This window comes from Schistocerca piceifrons, chromosome 3 (assembly GCF_021461385.2).
Source record: "Schistocerca piceifrons isolate TAMUIC-IGC-003096 chromosome 3, iqSchPice1.1, whole genome shotgun sequence".
NCBI classification, from domain to species: Eukaryota; Metazoa; Arthropoda; class Insecta; order Orthoptera; family Acrididae; genus Schistocerca; species Schistocerca piceifrons.
In genome coordinates, this window is record NC_060140.1 from 525,902,424 (window position 1) to 525,919,613 (window position 17,190).

Here is a 17,190-nt window from a genome sequence, read left to right on the forward strand (position 1 = left end):
CTTTTAAAACTTCCTTTTCGTTTGTTGGGACTGCCATCAAACTACTGGCTGCCTTAGGTGCCACCCTCTTAATCTGCTCCCCAAAATTCCTGCTTAATGTCTGGGGTATATTTAAAAAGTAATTATATATAATTAGGCATGGTATATTTATCTACCATTTTATTCTCCTCATCTTTTAGAGTAATTTCCTTATCTTTGGTAGGTACCCCGGTTTCTTTTCTCACAATTTCCCATGCTATTTTAGTTTTATTTCTGGACTGTTTTATTTCCATGTCATTACTTAGTAACTTTGCATTTGCAATTACTCTGCCTTACATTTCCCTATACCTTTTTACGTATTCTATAAAATCAGTATCTGCACACTCCCTCAATTCTGAATTGAGTTTTTTCATGTTTTCACATGATTTCTTAATGCCAAGAGCCATCCAAGAACTTGACTTTATGTGTACAGTAGACTTGATTCTGGTCAGTTTCTTTGGAAAACACATCTCAAAGTTCATCATATAATTCGATGCAAATACGCTATATGCCTAATTGTACTTGTTTCTTTCATAACATCTAACCAATTTTCATTTTCTAAGATACTTATGAACTTATGACAGCTGTCCACAGAGAAGTTTCTTTACATAAGTATTATTTACACCTTTATCTTCCATTGACTTTAAAGGCATTTCAATGGTGAGAGCATTGTGGTCAGACAATCCTAAATTTATGTTTGTTACCTCTATGTCAGTTGTTGACATATTCAAGAAAATGTTATCTATGAGACTATTGGAGGTGTTTGTTATTCTAGTTGAATTGTTTATGTGTGGTGACATGTTGAAACTCCTTAATATGTCCAAAAATTTCCTTTTTTGTTGACTTTCAACTGGAAGATTAATATTGAAATCACCGCAAAGAATAATCACAGTTTATTTTGTAAAAAGTATTTAGCAACAATTCTAATTTGTCAAAAAAGACTTCTATTTTTTCCCATGGTGACCTATACACTGTTATGACTATGACTTTTTTCATCAGGCCATATAGCTGGACAGCACCTGCTTCAAAGAACTTTTCAATAGGCCTACTTAAGTTCTCTGCTTCACATCTCTTTTTAAATTCTAACTCTTGTCTAAGGTAAATACCGACTCCACCATCTTTTGCAATTTTCCTACTATAGTGATTTGCCAGTTTAAATGGATTAATATGAATACTACTAATTTCATGGTCCTTACACCAGTGTTCAGTAATACACAGGACATCAGGTTGGGTGTTGCTTACTGCTATTTCGAGTGCACAATATTTGTTCTTGAGGCACTGCACATTTAGACTCATAATCTTTAGAACAGGGAAGGGAGCACCGACGGTATTTCTTCTTTCGTTTAACACTGTTAACTTGGAGTTTTCATTAAGGCCGGATACCAAAAATCCTGCTGTACCACAAGTTTCTTGTTTCTGTTTCTTTTCCTACTTGAAATGGATGATGCTGATTAATTGTTTATACTAGCTGTGGCAGCTGATAACATTTTAATATTAACTATAGCAGATGTTGTTGTTTTTGGTGCTTCAGCAAATGTTGCTCTTGTTAAGGTTTTCATTTCTTCTGCTTCTGCCCTCATTTGGAGTGGGTTTTTAGCGAACTTTTCTATTGATATACGGCTTATTTCTTCTAGTATCTTTTCACCCATTACCTTTTTTCCATAATAGTTTCCGTGCCTCGTGAAATGGTTTCTCTCTGAGCTGTTTGCATCTACAAATGTTGCACACTTATAAGCACAGCAGATCTTCCTAAATTTATTATTTGTTGACGTTATTTCTTTGTTTACACATGATTCCTCGATTAGATCATGTCTGTGTGGCACGCTTACAACGAGAACCTTTAAATTTAGATCTGACAGCATTTTTAGAGTTGTTTAAGTGCCCTTGTCGCTAGTTGGCTTTCATTTTTGTATATGTCATTTGCTCCACCAATTAGCACACAGAATATTCCACTCTTAACTAAGTTTTTACAATTATTTACTATTTCATTAAGGGGAGCGCCAGGTTTGACAATGCCTGTTAATCTAAATTGGGACTGCCGATCATTTATTATTTGTGCCACACACTTCGCATGACTATCACCGAATACACAGACTTCATATTTATTGTTCTCCAAGTGCCCTCGTTCTGTTGGCTTTATAGTAAACTTTGAAGAAACATTTCTCTCGTTAGAACACACAGATGATCTAGATTCACTTTCACTTGTCTTATTTTTTGAGTTCACATTTCGTCCTGTCGTGTCTTTATCAGCCGTTTTTCGTTGCACTCTATTTACTGACGATTTCATACCGTCATAAAGATTTAGTTCACTACGAGCAGAAGTTTTGTTGGAAACGAAAATTGCCGGTATATTTTCATTACACTCGTTTTTTTTAAATCGCCACCTTTCCATTGGTTTATCAGTTCCTCTAACTTATTTACGTAACGATTTGCGAGCACAAGGTCTTGCTGAAGCAATGCAGTAACACTTTCTTCTATGCAGTTATCGTATCTTGACAAAGCTACCGTTAGTAGATCGCAGCATTCCATACCACAGTCACATTTCGCGCCACATTCTTCTGTTCCCGCGAAACACTTTGCATGAATCCATTTTTGCGACACTGCACACAACGTGACACCTTTCGCGATGTAGTTATTGCACTTGATACAATTTATACTCGATATGTAGCCGTTTTCCGTAGAACTGTTGTTTTCCGTACAACTGTTTATACACACTTCTATACGCGACGCCATCTTTCGGACAAACCGCATTGACCAGGTAGAAAAAAGTGTTTCCAGAGGACATAGTGAAAATTGTAAAAGGTTTTAAACATTCTGTTAGCACAGATTTATGTGGCATGTCATGTACTGTTCTGAAGGTTAATGTGTCTGATATTGCTGAACCTTTGGCTGCTATCATTCACCAGTGCCTGGAGGTTGGTGTTTTTCCAAACTTCTTAAACCTGAGAAAGACAGTACCAGTGTATAAAAAATGTGATCCTAACAGTCCATCCAGCTATGGACCAATTTCTATAATGCCTATACTAGCGGAAGTGCTTGAAACTATAGTGAAGAAGCAACTGTTGTGTTGTTGCAAAGACATCAACGACTTCTTGGAAAACCAACGTGAATTTAGAATAGGAAAATCTACATTTACTGCCATGCTTGATAATAACGAAAATAATGTAAGCATTTCAAGAATAGAAATGCATGACTTTAATTCTTTGTGATCTATGCAAGGCATTCAATTGTCTCTCTCATAAGATACTGGTACTGTTGGATAGATTAAAATCTTGTGATATAAAGGGTGTCATTTTTGAGAATTTAATCTAATCTAATCTTACCTAAGAGAGAGGCAGCAGAGTGTTTGTATCCAGGAAGCAGTGTCTCATGGAATAGCACTTGAACACAGTGTATTGCAGGGCTCCATACTTGCCCTCCTGCTCTTTTTAATATTTTTGCAATGACGTAAGTTGTGATGGTCATACATTGCTGATGATACAACTTTAATGACTAAGGCTAGAAATTCAGCTGAGGCACAAAAGATTGTTTGAAGTGCCCAAAAAGTGGTTCAGAGTGAACAAAATGAAATTAAATGAAGATAAAACCCAGAAAATATTATGCAGTCTTGATCACTGTGGACTCATAGCAAATGTTGATAGTGTCAAACTCCTGAGAATCACAGCCGATAATAAGCTGACATGGACCAAACACACTGCACGTGTTTGCTCTAAACTCTCAAGAGTCATTTATTTCTTCAGGAAGTTCAAATGTATGATAAAAGATCAGTACATAGTCACAATACTTATGCACTGTTCCACAGCCACAGTACACATGGATTGCTGTGGGGACACTCTCCTGGAAGTAAAAGCATATTGCTCCTACATAACAAGGATGTAAGAATAATATCTTGTTGCAAGAAATTTGACCCTGTAGACCCATTTCAAGCAGTTAGGAATAATGACAATATTTAGCCAGTATATTTTCAACTCTCTTGTCTGTATAAAAGAAAACCGAGGGTCCTTCTGCAAGAGACAAGAGATTTAAAACTATGACACATGAAATAAGACTGACATTGATGTTCCAAGATGTCGCCTAAGTAAAACACTTTACAGTTTTCCCTCAGCAGCCCTGAAGATGTTCAACCACCTACTGCTGGATGTTCGAACACTGCCACTGAGGATGTTCAGAGCTAGACTGATGCATGTGCTCTAGCAACAGCCACTATATTCTGTAAACGATTTTTTCCTCTACAAGTGGAATTGCAGACTGCTCAACATGATGTTTCATATCTGAAGCCACAAACTGTCAACACTGATGAACTGTACAGTGTTGTTTATAACCATTGTTTGTAACACCAGTGTCGTGTAATGCTTCTGGTCTATTATCTTAGTTTTAGTTGTAGTTTTAATATATAATAGCCCACTTGTGATGCAGTCTGTCTGGCCATATTTGGTGAGCAATGTTGACTTAGCAATAGTAGTAAATGAAAACCATGTATTGCATGTTGTACCACCATACAGCAAGGCATTCAGAGGTGGTGGTCCAGATTGCTGTACACACTGTACCCATGATACCCTGTAGCATGTCCTCTTTCATTGATACATGCCTGTATTCGTCATTGCCTGTATTTGTCATGGCATAGTATCCACAAGTTCATCAAGGTACTGTTCGTCCAGAGTCTCCTACTCCTCAACGGTGATTCGGTGTAGATCCCTCAGAGTAGTTGGTGGGTCATGCCGTCCATAAGCAGCCCTTTTCAACTTATCCCAGGCATATTCAATAGGGTTCATGTCTGGAGAACATGCTGGCCACTCTAGTCAAACGATGTCATTATCCTGCAAAGGAAGTCATTCACAAGATGTGAACAAAGGGGGCACGAATTGTCGTCCATGAAGATGAATACCTTGACAATATGCTTCTGATATGGTAGCACTATAAGTCAGAGGATGGTATTCACATATCATACAGCCATTACGGTGCCTTCCATGACCACCAGCAGTGTACACTGCTGCCACATAACGGCACCCCAAAACACCAGGGAACCTCCATCTTGCTGCAGTCGCAGGACAGTGTGTCTAAGGCGTTCAGCCTAACTGGGTTGCCTCCAAACACACCTCCAATAATTGTCTGATTGAAGGCATAAGCGACACTCATTGGTGAAGAGCACGTGATGCCAATCCTGAGCGGTCCATTCGGCATGTTGATGGGCCCATCTGTACTGCACTGCATGGTGTTGTGGTTGCAAAGATGTACCTCGCCATGGACGTTGGGAGTGAAGTTGCACATCATGCAGCCTATTGTGTGCAGTTTGAGTCATAACACAACATCCTTGGCTGCACGAAAAGCATTATTTCACATAGTGGCGTTGCTGTCAGGATTCTTCCAAGCCATAATTCATAGGTAGTGGTCATCCACAGCAGTGGCAGCTCTTGGGCAGTCTGAGCGAGGCATGTCATCGACAGTTCCTGTCTCTCTGTATCTCCTCCATGTCTGAATAACATCACTTTCATTCACTCCGAGATGCCTAGACACTTCTCTTGTTGAGAGCCCTTCCTGTCACAAAGTAACAACGTGGACATGATCAAACTGTGGTATTGACCATCTAGGAATAGCTGAACTACAGACAACATTAGCCGTGTATCTCCTTCCTGGTTGAATGACTGGAACTGATTGGCTGTCGGACCCACTCCTTGTAATAGGCGACGCTCATGCATGTTTATTTACATCTTTGGGTGGGCTTAGTGACATCTCTGAACAGTCAAAGGGACTGTGTCTGTGATACAATATCCACAGTCAACATCTATCTCCAGGAGTGCTGGGAACTGTGGTGATGTAAAACTTTTTTTTGTGTGTGTAGTAATAGTATGCATGCTTATGCTAATTTGTTCTTGTATTATAATGGTTGTGTAATCTTAACCTTGTAACTCTAATGCAGTCTATCCATGCGAACTATGTAGTTATGGTAATTGCTACTGCCATGCTTTGTTGCATATTTTCAAGGTTGGTTTTACACATGATGAATGTTGTGACATCTGCATATAGTACTGCATCAAGTGCTACAACTGTGTGTAAATCATTTATATAAATAATGAAAATGAAAGGTCCAAGAACAGATGCTTAATGTACATCCATTACAACTGGAAAACATTCTGATGTTTTATTATTTACCTTAACTAACTATTTTCTGTTGTCCAAGTAAGACAGCATTAAGCATAGAGCAATCCCTCTCAGCTCATAGTGATAGAGTTATTTATGAGAATATTGTGGGAGACCATATCAAAAGCTTTCCTCAGATCCAACAGTGTTGCACAGATAATATTTTTATTTTCAGAGCAGCTGTATATTTTTGATACTACGCTCCCAATTGGTTTGACTCTAGAAAGGCTGGATCTGAAAACATGCTGTAAGAAGCTAACTATCTCATTAGATTCAAGATACTGACTCATCTGTTTATGCATGCAATATTCTATTATTTTTGAGATGATGGGTATAAGTGATACAGGTTAGTAGTTATCTGGAGACTCATTTCTTACATACTGGTTTAGCTACAGGTATTTTCAAACAATCTGGATCAATACCTTCATTCAAGATTTGATTGATTATTTTAGTTAATGGCATTACAGTTTTATTTCTAACATATTTAATAACATAATCTGAGAGGCCATAATAATTCCCTGCTCTAGAATTACTGAGCTTAGCTATTGATTCATTGATCATCTTCTCCATTACGTGAGTCCAGCAAAAGCTGTTGTCAGCTTACTGTTCATTTTTGCCAGCAGTGCCTTTGCTTTACTTACATCCTCCATGATACTATCATGTGAATGAAGCCTGTCAAAATGTTTACTTAGATGGAATTGGTGCCTGGTATACTTTAATATCACAGTTTATTTCTGTTTCAATAATTTCCAGTGCAACTTTGTGTTTATTCACTGAATTCATTATATACATATCATTTGCTTTGCACTGTGCTGCATTGATTTCAGGCCTGTAAATCTTTTCCAATGTTCCCTGCATTCTCCATACTTCAGAGAAAACTCAGTCAGAAGTCGTGAACAAACAATAGGCCTATTTTTCCATCATCATCATCATCATTTAAGACTGATTATGCCTTTCAGCGTTCAGTCTGGAGCATAGCCCCCCTTATAAAATTCCTCCATGATCCCCTATTCAGTGCTAACATTGGTGCCTCTTCTGATGTTAAACCTATTACTTCAAAATCATTCTTAACCGAATCCATGTACCTTCTCCTTGGTCTGCCCCGACTCCTCCTACCCTCTACTACTGAACCCATGAGTTTCTTGGGTAACCTTGCTTCTCCCATGCATGTAACATGACCCCACCATCTAAGCCTGTTCGCCCTGACTGCTACATCTATAGAGTTCATTCCCAGTTTTTCTTTGATTTCCTCATTGTGGACACCCTCCTGCCATTGTTCCCATCTACTAGTACCTGCAATCATCCTAGCTACTTTCATATCCGTAACCTCAACCTTATTGATAAGGTAACCTGAATCCACCCAGCTTTCGCTCCCATACAACAAACTTGGTCGAAAGATTGAACGGTGCACAGATAACTTAGTCTTGGTACTGACTTCCTTCTTGCAGAAGAGAGTAGATCGTAGCTGAGCACTCACTGCATTAGCCTTGCTACACCTCGCTTCCAGTTCTTTCACTATGTTGCCATCCTGTGAGAATATGCATCCTAAGTACTTGAAACCGTCCACCTGTTCTAACTTTGTTCCTCCTATTTGGCACTCAATCTGTTTATATTTCTTTCCCACTGACATTACTTTCGTTTTGGAGATGCTAATCTTCATACCATAGTCATTACATTTCTGATCTAGCTCTGAAATATTACTCTGCAAACTTTCAATCGAATCTGCCAACACAACTAAGTCATCCGCATATGCAAGACTGCTTATTTTGTGTTCACATATCTTAATCTCACCCAGCCAGTCTATTGTTTTCAACATATGATCCATAAATAATATGAACAACAGTGGAGACAGGTTGCAGCCTTGTCTTACCCCTGAAACTACTCTGAACCATGAACTCAGTCTACCGTCAACTCTAACTGCTGCCTGACTATCCATGTAAAGACCTTTAATTGCTTGCAAAAGTTTGCCTCCTATTCCATAATCTCGTAGAACAGACAATAACTTCCTCCTAGGAACCCAGTCATATGCCTTTTCTAGATCTATAAAGCATAGATACAATTCCCTGTTCCACTCATAACACTTCTCCATTATTTGTCGTAAGCTAAAGATCTGGTCCTGACAACCTCTAAGAGGCCTAAACCCACACTGATTTTCATCCAATTGGTCCTCAACTAATACTCGCACTTTCCTTTCAACAATACCTCAGAAAATTTTACCCACAACGCTGATTAAAGAGATACCTCTGTAGTTGTTACAATCTTTTCTGTTTCCATGTTTAAAGATTGGTGTGATTACTGTTTTTGTCCAGTCTGATGGAACCTGTCCCGACTCCCAGGCCATTTCAATTATCCTGTGTAGCCATTTAAGACCTGACATTCCACTGTACTTGATGAGTTCCGACTTAATTTCATCCACCCCAGCTGCTTTATTGCACTGCAATCTATTGACCATTTTCTCCACTTCCTCAAACGTGATCCTATTTCCATCATCATTCCTATCCCATTCTACCTCGAAATCTGAAACATTACTGATCGTATTTTCACCTACATTGAGCAACTCTTCAAAATATTCCCCCCATCTGCCCAAGGCATCCACAGGATTCACCAGCAGTTTTCCTGACCTGTCCAAAATACTTGTCATTTCCTTCTTACCTCCCTTTCGAAGACTGCTAATTACACTCCAGAATGGTTTTCCAGCAGCTTGACCCAATGTCTCCAACCTGTTTCCAAAGTCTTCCCAAGATTTCTTCTTGGATGCTGCAATTATCTGTTTGGCTTTGTTTCTTTCTTCAACATAACTTTCTCTGTCTACCTGAGTTCTCGTATGTAGCCATTTTTTATACACATTCTTTTTCCTTTTACAGGCTGCCTTGACTGTGTCATTCCACCAAGCTGTTTGCTTCCTCCTACTTTTACACACTACTGTTCCAAGACATTCTTTAGCCACTTCTAGTACTGTGTCCCTGTACCTTGTCCATTCCTTTTCCAATGACTGTAATTGACTACATTCAACTAACTGGTACCTTTCTGAGATCGCTGTTATGTACTTGTGCCTGATTTCCTTATCCTGAAGTTTCTCCACTCTTATCCTCCTACATATGGACCTGACCTCCTGCAGTTTCGGCCTCGCAATCCCAATTTCACTGCAGATTAAATAGTGATCAGTGTCATCAAAGAATCCCCTGAATACACGTGTGTCCCTCACAGCCTTCCTGAATTCCTGATCTGTTATTATATAGTCAATGACAGATCTGGTTCCCCTGCTATTTTTCCATTTTTCTCGAAATTCAGTTGTTACTTGTAAGTATACATGATTTGAGTGTGAAAGCAATGTTTCTTGTCTGATTGTTTCAGGAGGAGAGTCTGGCGGAATCATTCAACATGTTCCTTGAGTTCTCCTTGCAGATGTTGAGAAAGCATCGTCAGTATTTTCCCCCACACAACAGAGCAGCCATGTCAAGGCTTGATTACCTGCTTAGGTAATACAATTAGTATTGTGTAGGCTCTACTCATTGTTGCCCGTTAATACATGCAGCAGCTGTTGGTATTTATAAGTGTAATCTATGATAGAACACAACGTATATGTGAAAAATGTGCTGGATGAACTACTGATTCGTAATATACTGCTAATGATTATCTTCTACAGTTGTATGTGATTTCTAGGTTTCAGTTATTGCCTAATGAAAACTGTTTAGTTCTTAATTGATGCATAGTGAATTAATTAAAAAGAAAATACTACTGTACTAGAAACGTATGTATTATTCAGTTTCACATGCAACACAACATTGCAAAATAGTGCCATAATACTGATATTTATGGAAGTCCATTTTAAACTTCATTGAAGGAATCTCATTTACAAATGTTGTGCAACATTTATGCTTTCAAACAATGTCTCCATCTGTAACAGGTCCATAGAGCCTCCTAGTCACTCTCAACCTATAGAAGGGGAACAGTAATTAAGACACTGGACTCACAATTGGAGAGATTTGGACTCAATTTCCCACCCTTCCATCTAGATTTAAGTATTTCTATGATTCTCCAAAATCATTAGAGGTAAACACCAGGATTATTCACCCAGAAAGGATGCAACAGAAGCCTTTCCACAATCTGAGATTACTTATCTAATGACTTAATGATCAGTGGGATGCTAAACCCTGATTGTTCTTTCTTTCATCACGACTTATGAAAGTGTCAAATTTATTTCTACCCTCCTTTCTTGCTGTCCTTGTTTTCAAATGTTAGATTATATTCCAGGAAATGATGGTGCTTTAGATTATTATCTTTGTTCTGTACGAGTGGACTCAAAATCTGAAGGTTTTTCAAAGACTGAAAAACGTCTCTCTCTTGCTTGTATTTTTTCCCTTTAAATCAGAGTAATATCACTGTGTACAATTAATGAAGCTGCCAGTTATGTGAACTTCTCAACATATTCATACCATGTATTCATTCTTACTTACTGTGATCTGTAGACCCACTTTTGTAGTCTGCTGTATGATGCCTTTTACCATGCCCTTTAGACTCTCTTTGACTTTTATCATCACCATCATGTCATCTATATAGGCCTCCCACTTCTTTCACTTCTACACTATGCTGTTGTTTTTACTCCATTCTAACACTCAATTAAGTAAAAGAAGAATATTGCATCATTCTCTTCCAGCTCACATTTCAGCCAAAACCACTCAGATTCCTTTCCATTATACTGAACTGCATCCATCATTCCTTTTGTGCACATTCTTGTTAGATTGAGAATCTTTTTGAATATATTACATTATCTCATGGTAAAGTAATCTGCTAAGCTTTGTAATACACTCCTGGAAATGGAAAAAAGAACATATTGACACCGGTGTGTCAGACCCACCATACTTGCTCCGGACACTGCGAGAGGGCTGTACAAGCAATGATCACACGCACGGCACAGCGGACACACCAGGAACCGCGGTGTTGGCCGTCGAATGGCGCTAGCTGCGCAGCATTTGTGCACTGCCGCCGTCAGTGTCAGCCAGTTTGCCGTGGTATACGGAGCTCCATCGCAGTCTTTAACACTGGTAGCATGCCGCGACAGCGTGGACGTGAACCATATGTGCAGTTGACGGACTTTGAGCGAGGGCGTATAGTGGGCATGCGGGAGGCCGGGTGGACGTACCGCCGAATTGCTCAACACGTGGGGCGTGAGGTCTCCACAGTACATCGATGTTGTCGCCAGTGGTCGGCGGAATGTGCACGTGCCCGTCGACCTGGGACCGGACCGCAGCGACGCACGGATGCACGCCAAGACCGTAGGATCCTACGCAGTGCCGTAGGGGACCGCACCGCCACTTCCCAGTAAATTAGGGACACTGTTGCTCCTGGGGTATCGGCGAGGACCATTCGCAACCGTCTCCATGAAACTGGGCTACGATCCCGCACACCGTTAGGCCGTCTTCCGCTCACGCCCCAACATCGTGCAGCCCGCCTCCAGTGGTGTCGCGACAGGCGTGAATGGAGGGACGAATGGAGACGTGTCGTCTTCAGCGATGAGAGTCGCTTCTGCCTTGGTGCCAATGATGGTCGTATGTGTGTTTGGCGCCGTGCAGGTGAGCGCCACAATCAGGACTGCATACGACCAAGGCACACAGGGCCAACACCCGGCATCATGGTGTGGGGAGCGATCTCCTACACTGACCGTACACCACTGGTGATCGTCGAGGGGTCACTGAATAGTGCACGGTACATCCAAACCGTCATCGAACCCATCGTTCTACCATTCCTAGACCGGCAAGTGAACTTGCTGTTCCAACAGGACAATGCACGTCCGCATGTATCCCGTGCCACCCAACGTGCTCTAGAAGGTGTAAGTCAACTACCCTGGCCAGCAAGATCTCCGGATCTGTCCCCTATTGAGCATGTTTGGGACTGGATGAAGCGTCGTCTCACGCGGTCTGCACGTCCAGCACGAACGCTGGTCCAACTGAGGCGCCAGGTGGAAATGGCATGGCAAGCCGTTCCACAGGACTACATCCAGCATCTCTACGATCGTCTCCATGGGAGAATAGCAGCCTGCATTGCTGCGAAAGGTGGATATACACTGTACTAGTGCCGACATTGTGCATGCTCTGTTGCCTGTGTCTATGTGCCTGTGGTTCTGTGAGTGTGATCATGTGATGTATCTGACCCCAGGAATGTGTCAATAAAGTTTCCCCTTCCTGGGACAATGAATTCACGGTGTTCTTATTTCAATTTCCAGGAGTGTATTTTGTCTTTTCTGACAATTTTCTGTACCATTCCCACCCACAATGAAAACGGTTTTCATCCGAGCGCCATTCTGAGTTTTTGATTGATTACATTGGTTATAGTGCTCTGCCATTATGATGATCCAAGATCACTAATCTCATTACCTATGTATTATTGTCTCCCTTGTGACTTAAGTTGCTTCTTTGTTTTGTTAGCTATCACTTTCCTTTCTGCTTCTTTTCTGTCCTGATACTTGCCTCTACTGGTTTCAGTACCACATCCCTTGGTGCCATGTACTCCCTACATCACCGGTCACTGCTAAATTACCAAACTTATATGTAGTTGGTATTCAGGCTTATTTCACTGTCTTCAGTTTATCACCATTAATACCAAAAATTCTTAATGTTCTTATTCTCAAGTGGAGCTTTCAGTTTAATATCCGTGTCCAAAATCGGGGAATTGTCTGTGTTGCAGTCTGCTTCATGATGTCTTCCACATGTTATCAAAAACTATTGGTAATGTGTGTGGGACGTGTTTGCTTGAATTTATTCTCATCTAGTGAGGTCTGTGTTGCCTGATAAATCCACTTACAAAGCGATATGAATTATGTGATTCACAAATTTCCCTTGCTATGCTAATGAGCTACATTGTTCTATTGAGCTTGCTAAAGCCTGCTCGATATTATATATGTCATGAAATTACTCCCAGCTGATTTTTTTTCCACTCTACTCCATCAGTAGTATAACAAATATGAACTATGTTTTATGTGCTTTGTTAAGAAACATCAAACATCCTTGTGTAATATTCACTAAGGAATACAGCTTGTTGTCCTCAGCACTTCTTTCTATATTTCTCATAAAATTTAATAGTTCTTTTTATAGGCGCAAAAGCCACAAAAAGTCTTAGGTAATTAATTTTATAGCTGATAAACTTTGCTTTCTTGTTTCAAATGTAGTTAGTTTATGTAGATGTGATGTGCAGACTACATCTGCACCACTAGAAGTAAATTTTTTTCTCTATTAATTGGTAAAGCAGCATAAAGAATGTCTGCAGACAGTGAGCTGCATCACAGAATTCAGCTTTATGATAATGCAGGCTTTGTGTCACCTATGTGATGGTGTCTCTTTCAGGTAAAACTAGTTTCCAAAAATCTCAAAAAGTTCGTGACCAGTTTATTTCCAATTTTCACACAATAACCATTTGGATGACCATGAGCTATATGTTCTTAATATATAATTATGTGTTACACTTTTTATGTCATTTCTAAGAAAACTATACATACCAGTATAACAAATAAAGAGGAAACATTGTTAGCAAATATCTCTAAAAGTTCTTGACCTATTTACTTCAAATTTTTTTGTAATACACCAATAAACATTCAGAGGTATGTAGGCTGTATCTTTCTTTAAAACAATAGTCTATAGGTTTTCTGTTAAAACTGTCTGTGAGGAAGAAAGTGCTGTGCTGTGCTGTGCTGTGAAAATGTGCAATTTTGTTTTCTTTCCTACTGTTGGTATTAACAGAAAAACCGTGTGTTAGGAAAGTTGTATTCATTCTCATTTAATTATGATTAGAATAATACTATGTATCCTGAATCATCCAAAACATTGTAATGCTACCCATTTGCAGATTAAAAGTGTGCAAAATAGTGTCATTAAAACCACTGTCCTCACAGATCCAGCAACTGGAGAGGTCACTCTCATACTTTGTATATCAATGATAACAACTGATTTACCCATTCCCTTTAAGCAAATCAAGATTTTGTTTGCAATAATGATAAAGAAGGCTCAAGGTCAGACATTCAAATACACTGGAATTGATTTACAGTGTGATTGTTTTTAATGTGGTTATTTTCTCTAAATTTTACCATACAGGATCACAAAAACTGAAACTATACTCTATACTTTTGGAACATAGACTATACAAACAACAGTTGTATACACAGTAGTATAGATGTAATATTATATATGTGCTGTGAAAATATGCTGTTTCGTTTCCTTCCTAGACAAATTTTTCACATGGACGTGCCCTTTCATGAACTGGTAGTTCAAAAAGGCAGTTCAAACTCTTACCAACAGTATCCCAAAAATGGAAATGTATACACTTAAATTTTGTAATTGTATTGTGTGAAAAACATTTAAAAAAACATATAACATTCATTCATATTCTATACTTCCAAGTTCCATATCTTCAAACCAGGCAAAATTTCAATGAGGAGACAAAATTCCATCCTCACACATTTCCCAAGGAGACCTGATTGGGACATATACCCAGTTCACACACCTGTTTTGCAATTTGAAGCATTGCCAGATTGGCTAGTTTTTCAATAAGTTTAACACTTAAGAACTAGAAGTCTGCGTAAATTCATCTTTTGTTGTGTGCATGTGCTCTCCTGAGGGAGCACCACATGCATTTTACATGAAAGTCCTGGCCACTGGTGAGGGAAGCATTGATAGCGGACAAGATGTTTCATCAAGAATTACCAATTCATAACATTTGCTGTACATGTGTCATAGGGAATTTCTGATAACGCAGCATCCCATGTAGAGATTACATGGAAAATACTCTCTCGGTTGACTAGTTTACAATTTATGCATATTTTCACTAATTCTAGAGTTCTAAAATCCAATAAAATGACACAACACCTTTGTTTGTTCAAAGTTTAAATCTGTCTTATGTTGATTTTGTCTTCTGCTGCTGCAGCTCTACATAATGCTGTGTGGGGTACAACACTGGATTTAGCTGATATATTGATTACCACTATTACACACATACAGTAAACACAGCGCACACCCTCTAATTTCATGACACATTTGTAATTTTACCTTGCATTTTAATTGAATCAACTGTGGGTTCTTGGTGAAACATTGTAAATTAACTAAACAAACACTGTTTTTTAGCCTTGTTTCACAATTTATTATCAATGTTATTGCACAACCTAGGTTTCAGATTGGAAGCCCATTTTCAAGTACATTACTGATTCACAAAGATGATAATACATAGATAAACATGATGACAAGGCAAAGATAATCTCAGCTTCTTAGGTATTGATCCATAGCTTAATGTACACTTACATCAATGACTATTTTTTAAGAAATTGCATACATTATTACACATTCACCAATTATACTACAATTACCAGACTAAAGTTATGCATCAGCTAAAATATTTTTAACTACGATGGACTGGGGTCCAAAGTTTTGCTTCTATCCTGGGGTTGTGATCTCATCTAAAAGAGTGAAACAAGGTCCTTTTTAGTTTATGCCACTTCAGCAATTTGCGAGTCAATGATGACGAAAATGATGATAAAGTGATCTTAAACATCACAGTTGTTTTTCCAATCTACTGTCCTTGCCTATCACATTTATTTTAAATACACTCCTGGAAATTGAAATAAGAACACCGTGAATTCATTGTCCCAGGAAGGGGAAATTTTATTGACACATTCCTGGGGTCAGATACATCACATGATCACACTGACAGAACCACAGGCACATAGACACAGGCAACAGAGCATGCACAATGTCGGCACTAGTACAGTGTATATCCACCTTTTGCAGCAATGCAGGCTGCTATTCTCCCATGGAGACGATCGTAGAGATGCTGGATGTAGTCCTGTGGAACGGCTTGCCATGCCATTTCCACCTGGCGCCTCAGTTGGACCAGCGTTCGTGCTGGACGTGCAGACCACGTGAGACGACGCTTCATCCAGTCCCAAACATGCTCAATGGGGAACAGATCCGGAGATCTTGCTGGCCAGGGTAGTTGACTTACACCTTCTAGAGCACGTTGGGTGGCACGGGATACACGCGGACGTGCATTGTCCTGTTGGAACAGCAAGTTCCCTTGCCGGTCTAGGAGTGGTAGAACGATGGGTTCGATGACGCTTTGGATGTACCGTGCACTATTCAGTGTCCCCTCGACGATCACCAGTGGTGTACGGCCAGTGTAGGAGATCGCTCCCCACACCATGATGCCGGGTGTTGGCCCTGTGTGCCTTGGTCGTATGCAGTCCTGATTGTGGCGCTCACCTGCACGGCGCCAAACACGCATACGACCATCATTGGCACCAAGGCAGAAGCGACTCTCATCGCTGAAGACGACACGTCTCCATTCGTCCCTCCATTCACGCCTGTCGCGACACCACTGGAGGCGGGCTGCACGATGTTGGAGCGTGAGCGGAAGACGGCCTAACGGTGTGCGGGACCGTAGCCCAGCTTCATGGAGACGGTTGCGAATGGTCCTCGCCGATACCCCAGGAGCAACAGTGTCCCTAATTTACTGGGAAGTGGCGGTGCGGTCCCCTACGGCACTGCGTAGGATCCTACGGTCTTGGCGTGCATCCGTGCGTCGCTGCGGTCCGGTCCCAGGTCGACGGGCACGTGCACCTTCCACCGACCACTGGCGACAACATCGATGTACTGTGGAGACCTCACGCCCCACGTGTTGAGCAATTCGGCGGTACGTCCACCCGGCCTCCCGCATGCCCACTATACGCCCTCGCTCAAAGTCCGTCAACTGCACATACGGTTCACGTCCACGCTGTCGCGGCATGCTACCAGTGTTAAAGACTGCGATGGAGCTCCGTATGCCACGGCAAACTGGCTGACACTGACGGCGGCGGTGCACAAATGCTGCGCAGCTAGCGCCATTCGACGGCCAACACCGTGGTTCCTGGTGTGTCCGCTGTGCCGTGCGTGTGATCATTGCTTGTACAGCCCTCTCGCAGTGTCCGGAGCAAGTATGGTGGGTCTGACACACCGGTGTCAATGTGTTCTTTTTTCCATTTCCAGGAGTGTATAAGGGAATGACAGACATAGGCTG

The 17,190-nt window shown here is 40.6% G+C and overlaps 1 protein-coding gene across 1 annotated transcript in view; it reads left to right on the forward strand.

Annotated features, from left to right (window-relative positions):
* The window catches only part of LOC124788796 (BAI1-associated protein 3), a gene marked incomplete at its 5' end in the record, with an annotated part of 518,896 nt that overhangs the window by 247,070 nt on the left and 254,636 nt on the right, over window positions 1–17,190 (forward strand). Inside the window, one exon of the mRNA XM_047256078.1 lies at window positions 9,511–9,635. Coding sequence (XP_047112034.1) covers window positions 9,511–9,635 — 125 coding nt within the window. The remainder of the gene's footprint in view (window positions 1–9,510; window positions 9,636–17,190) is intronic.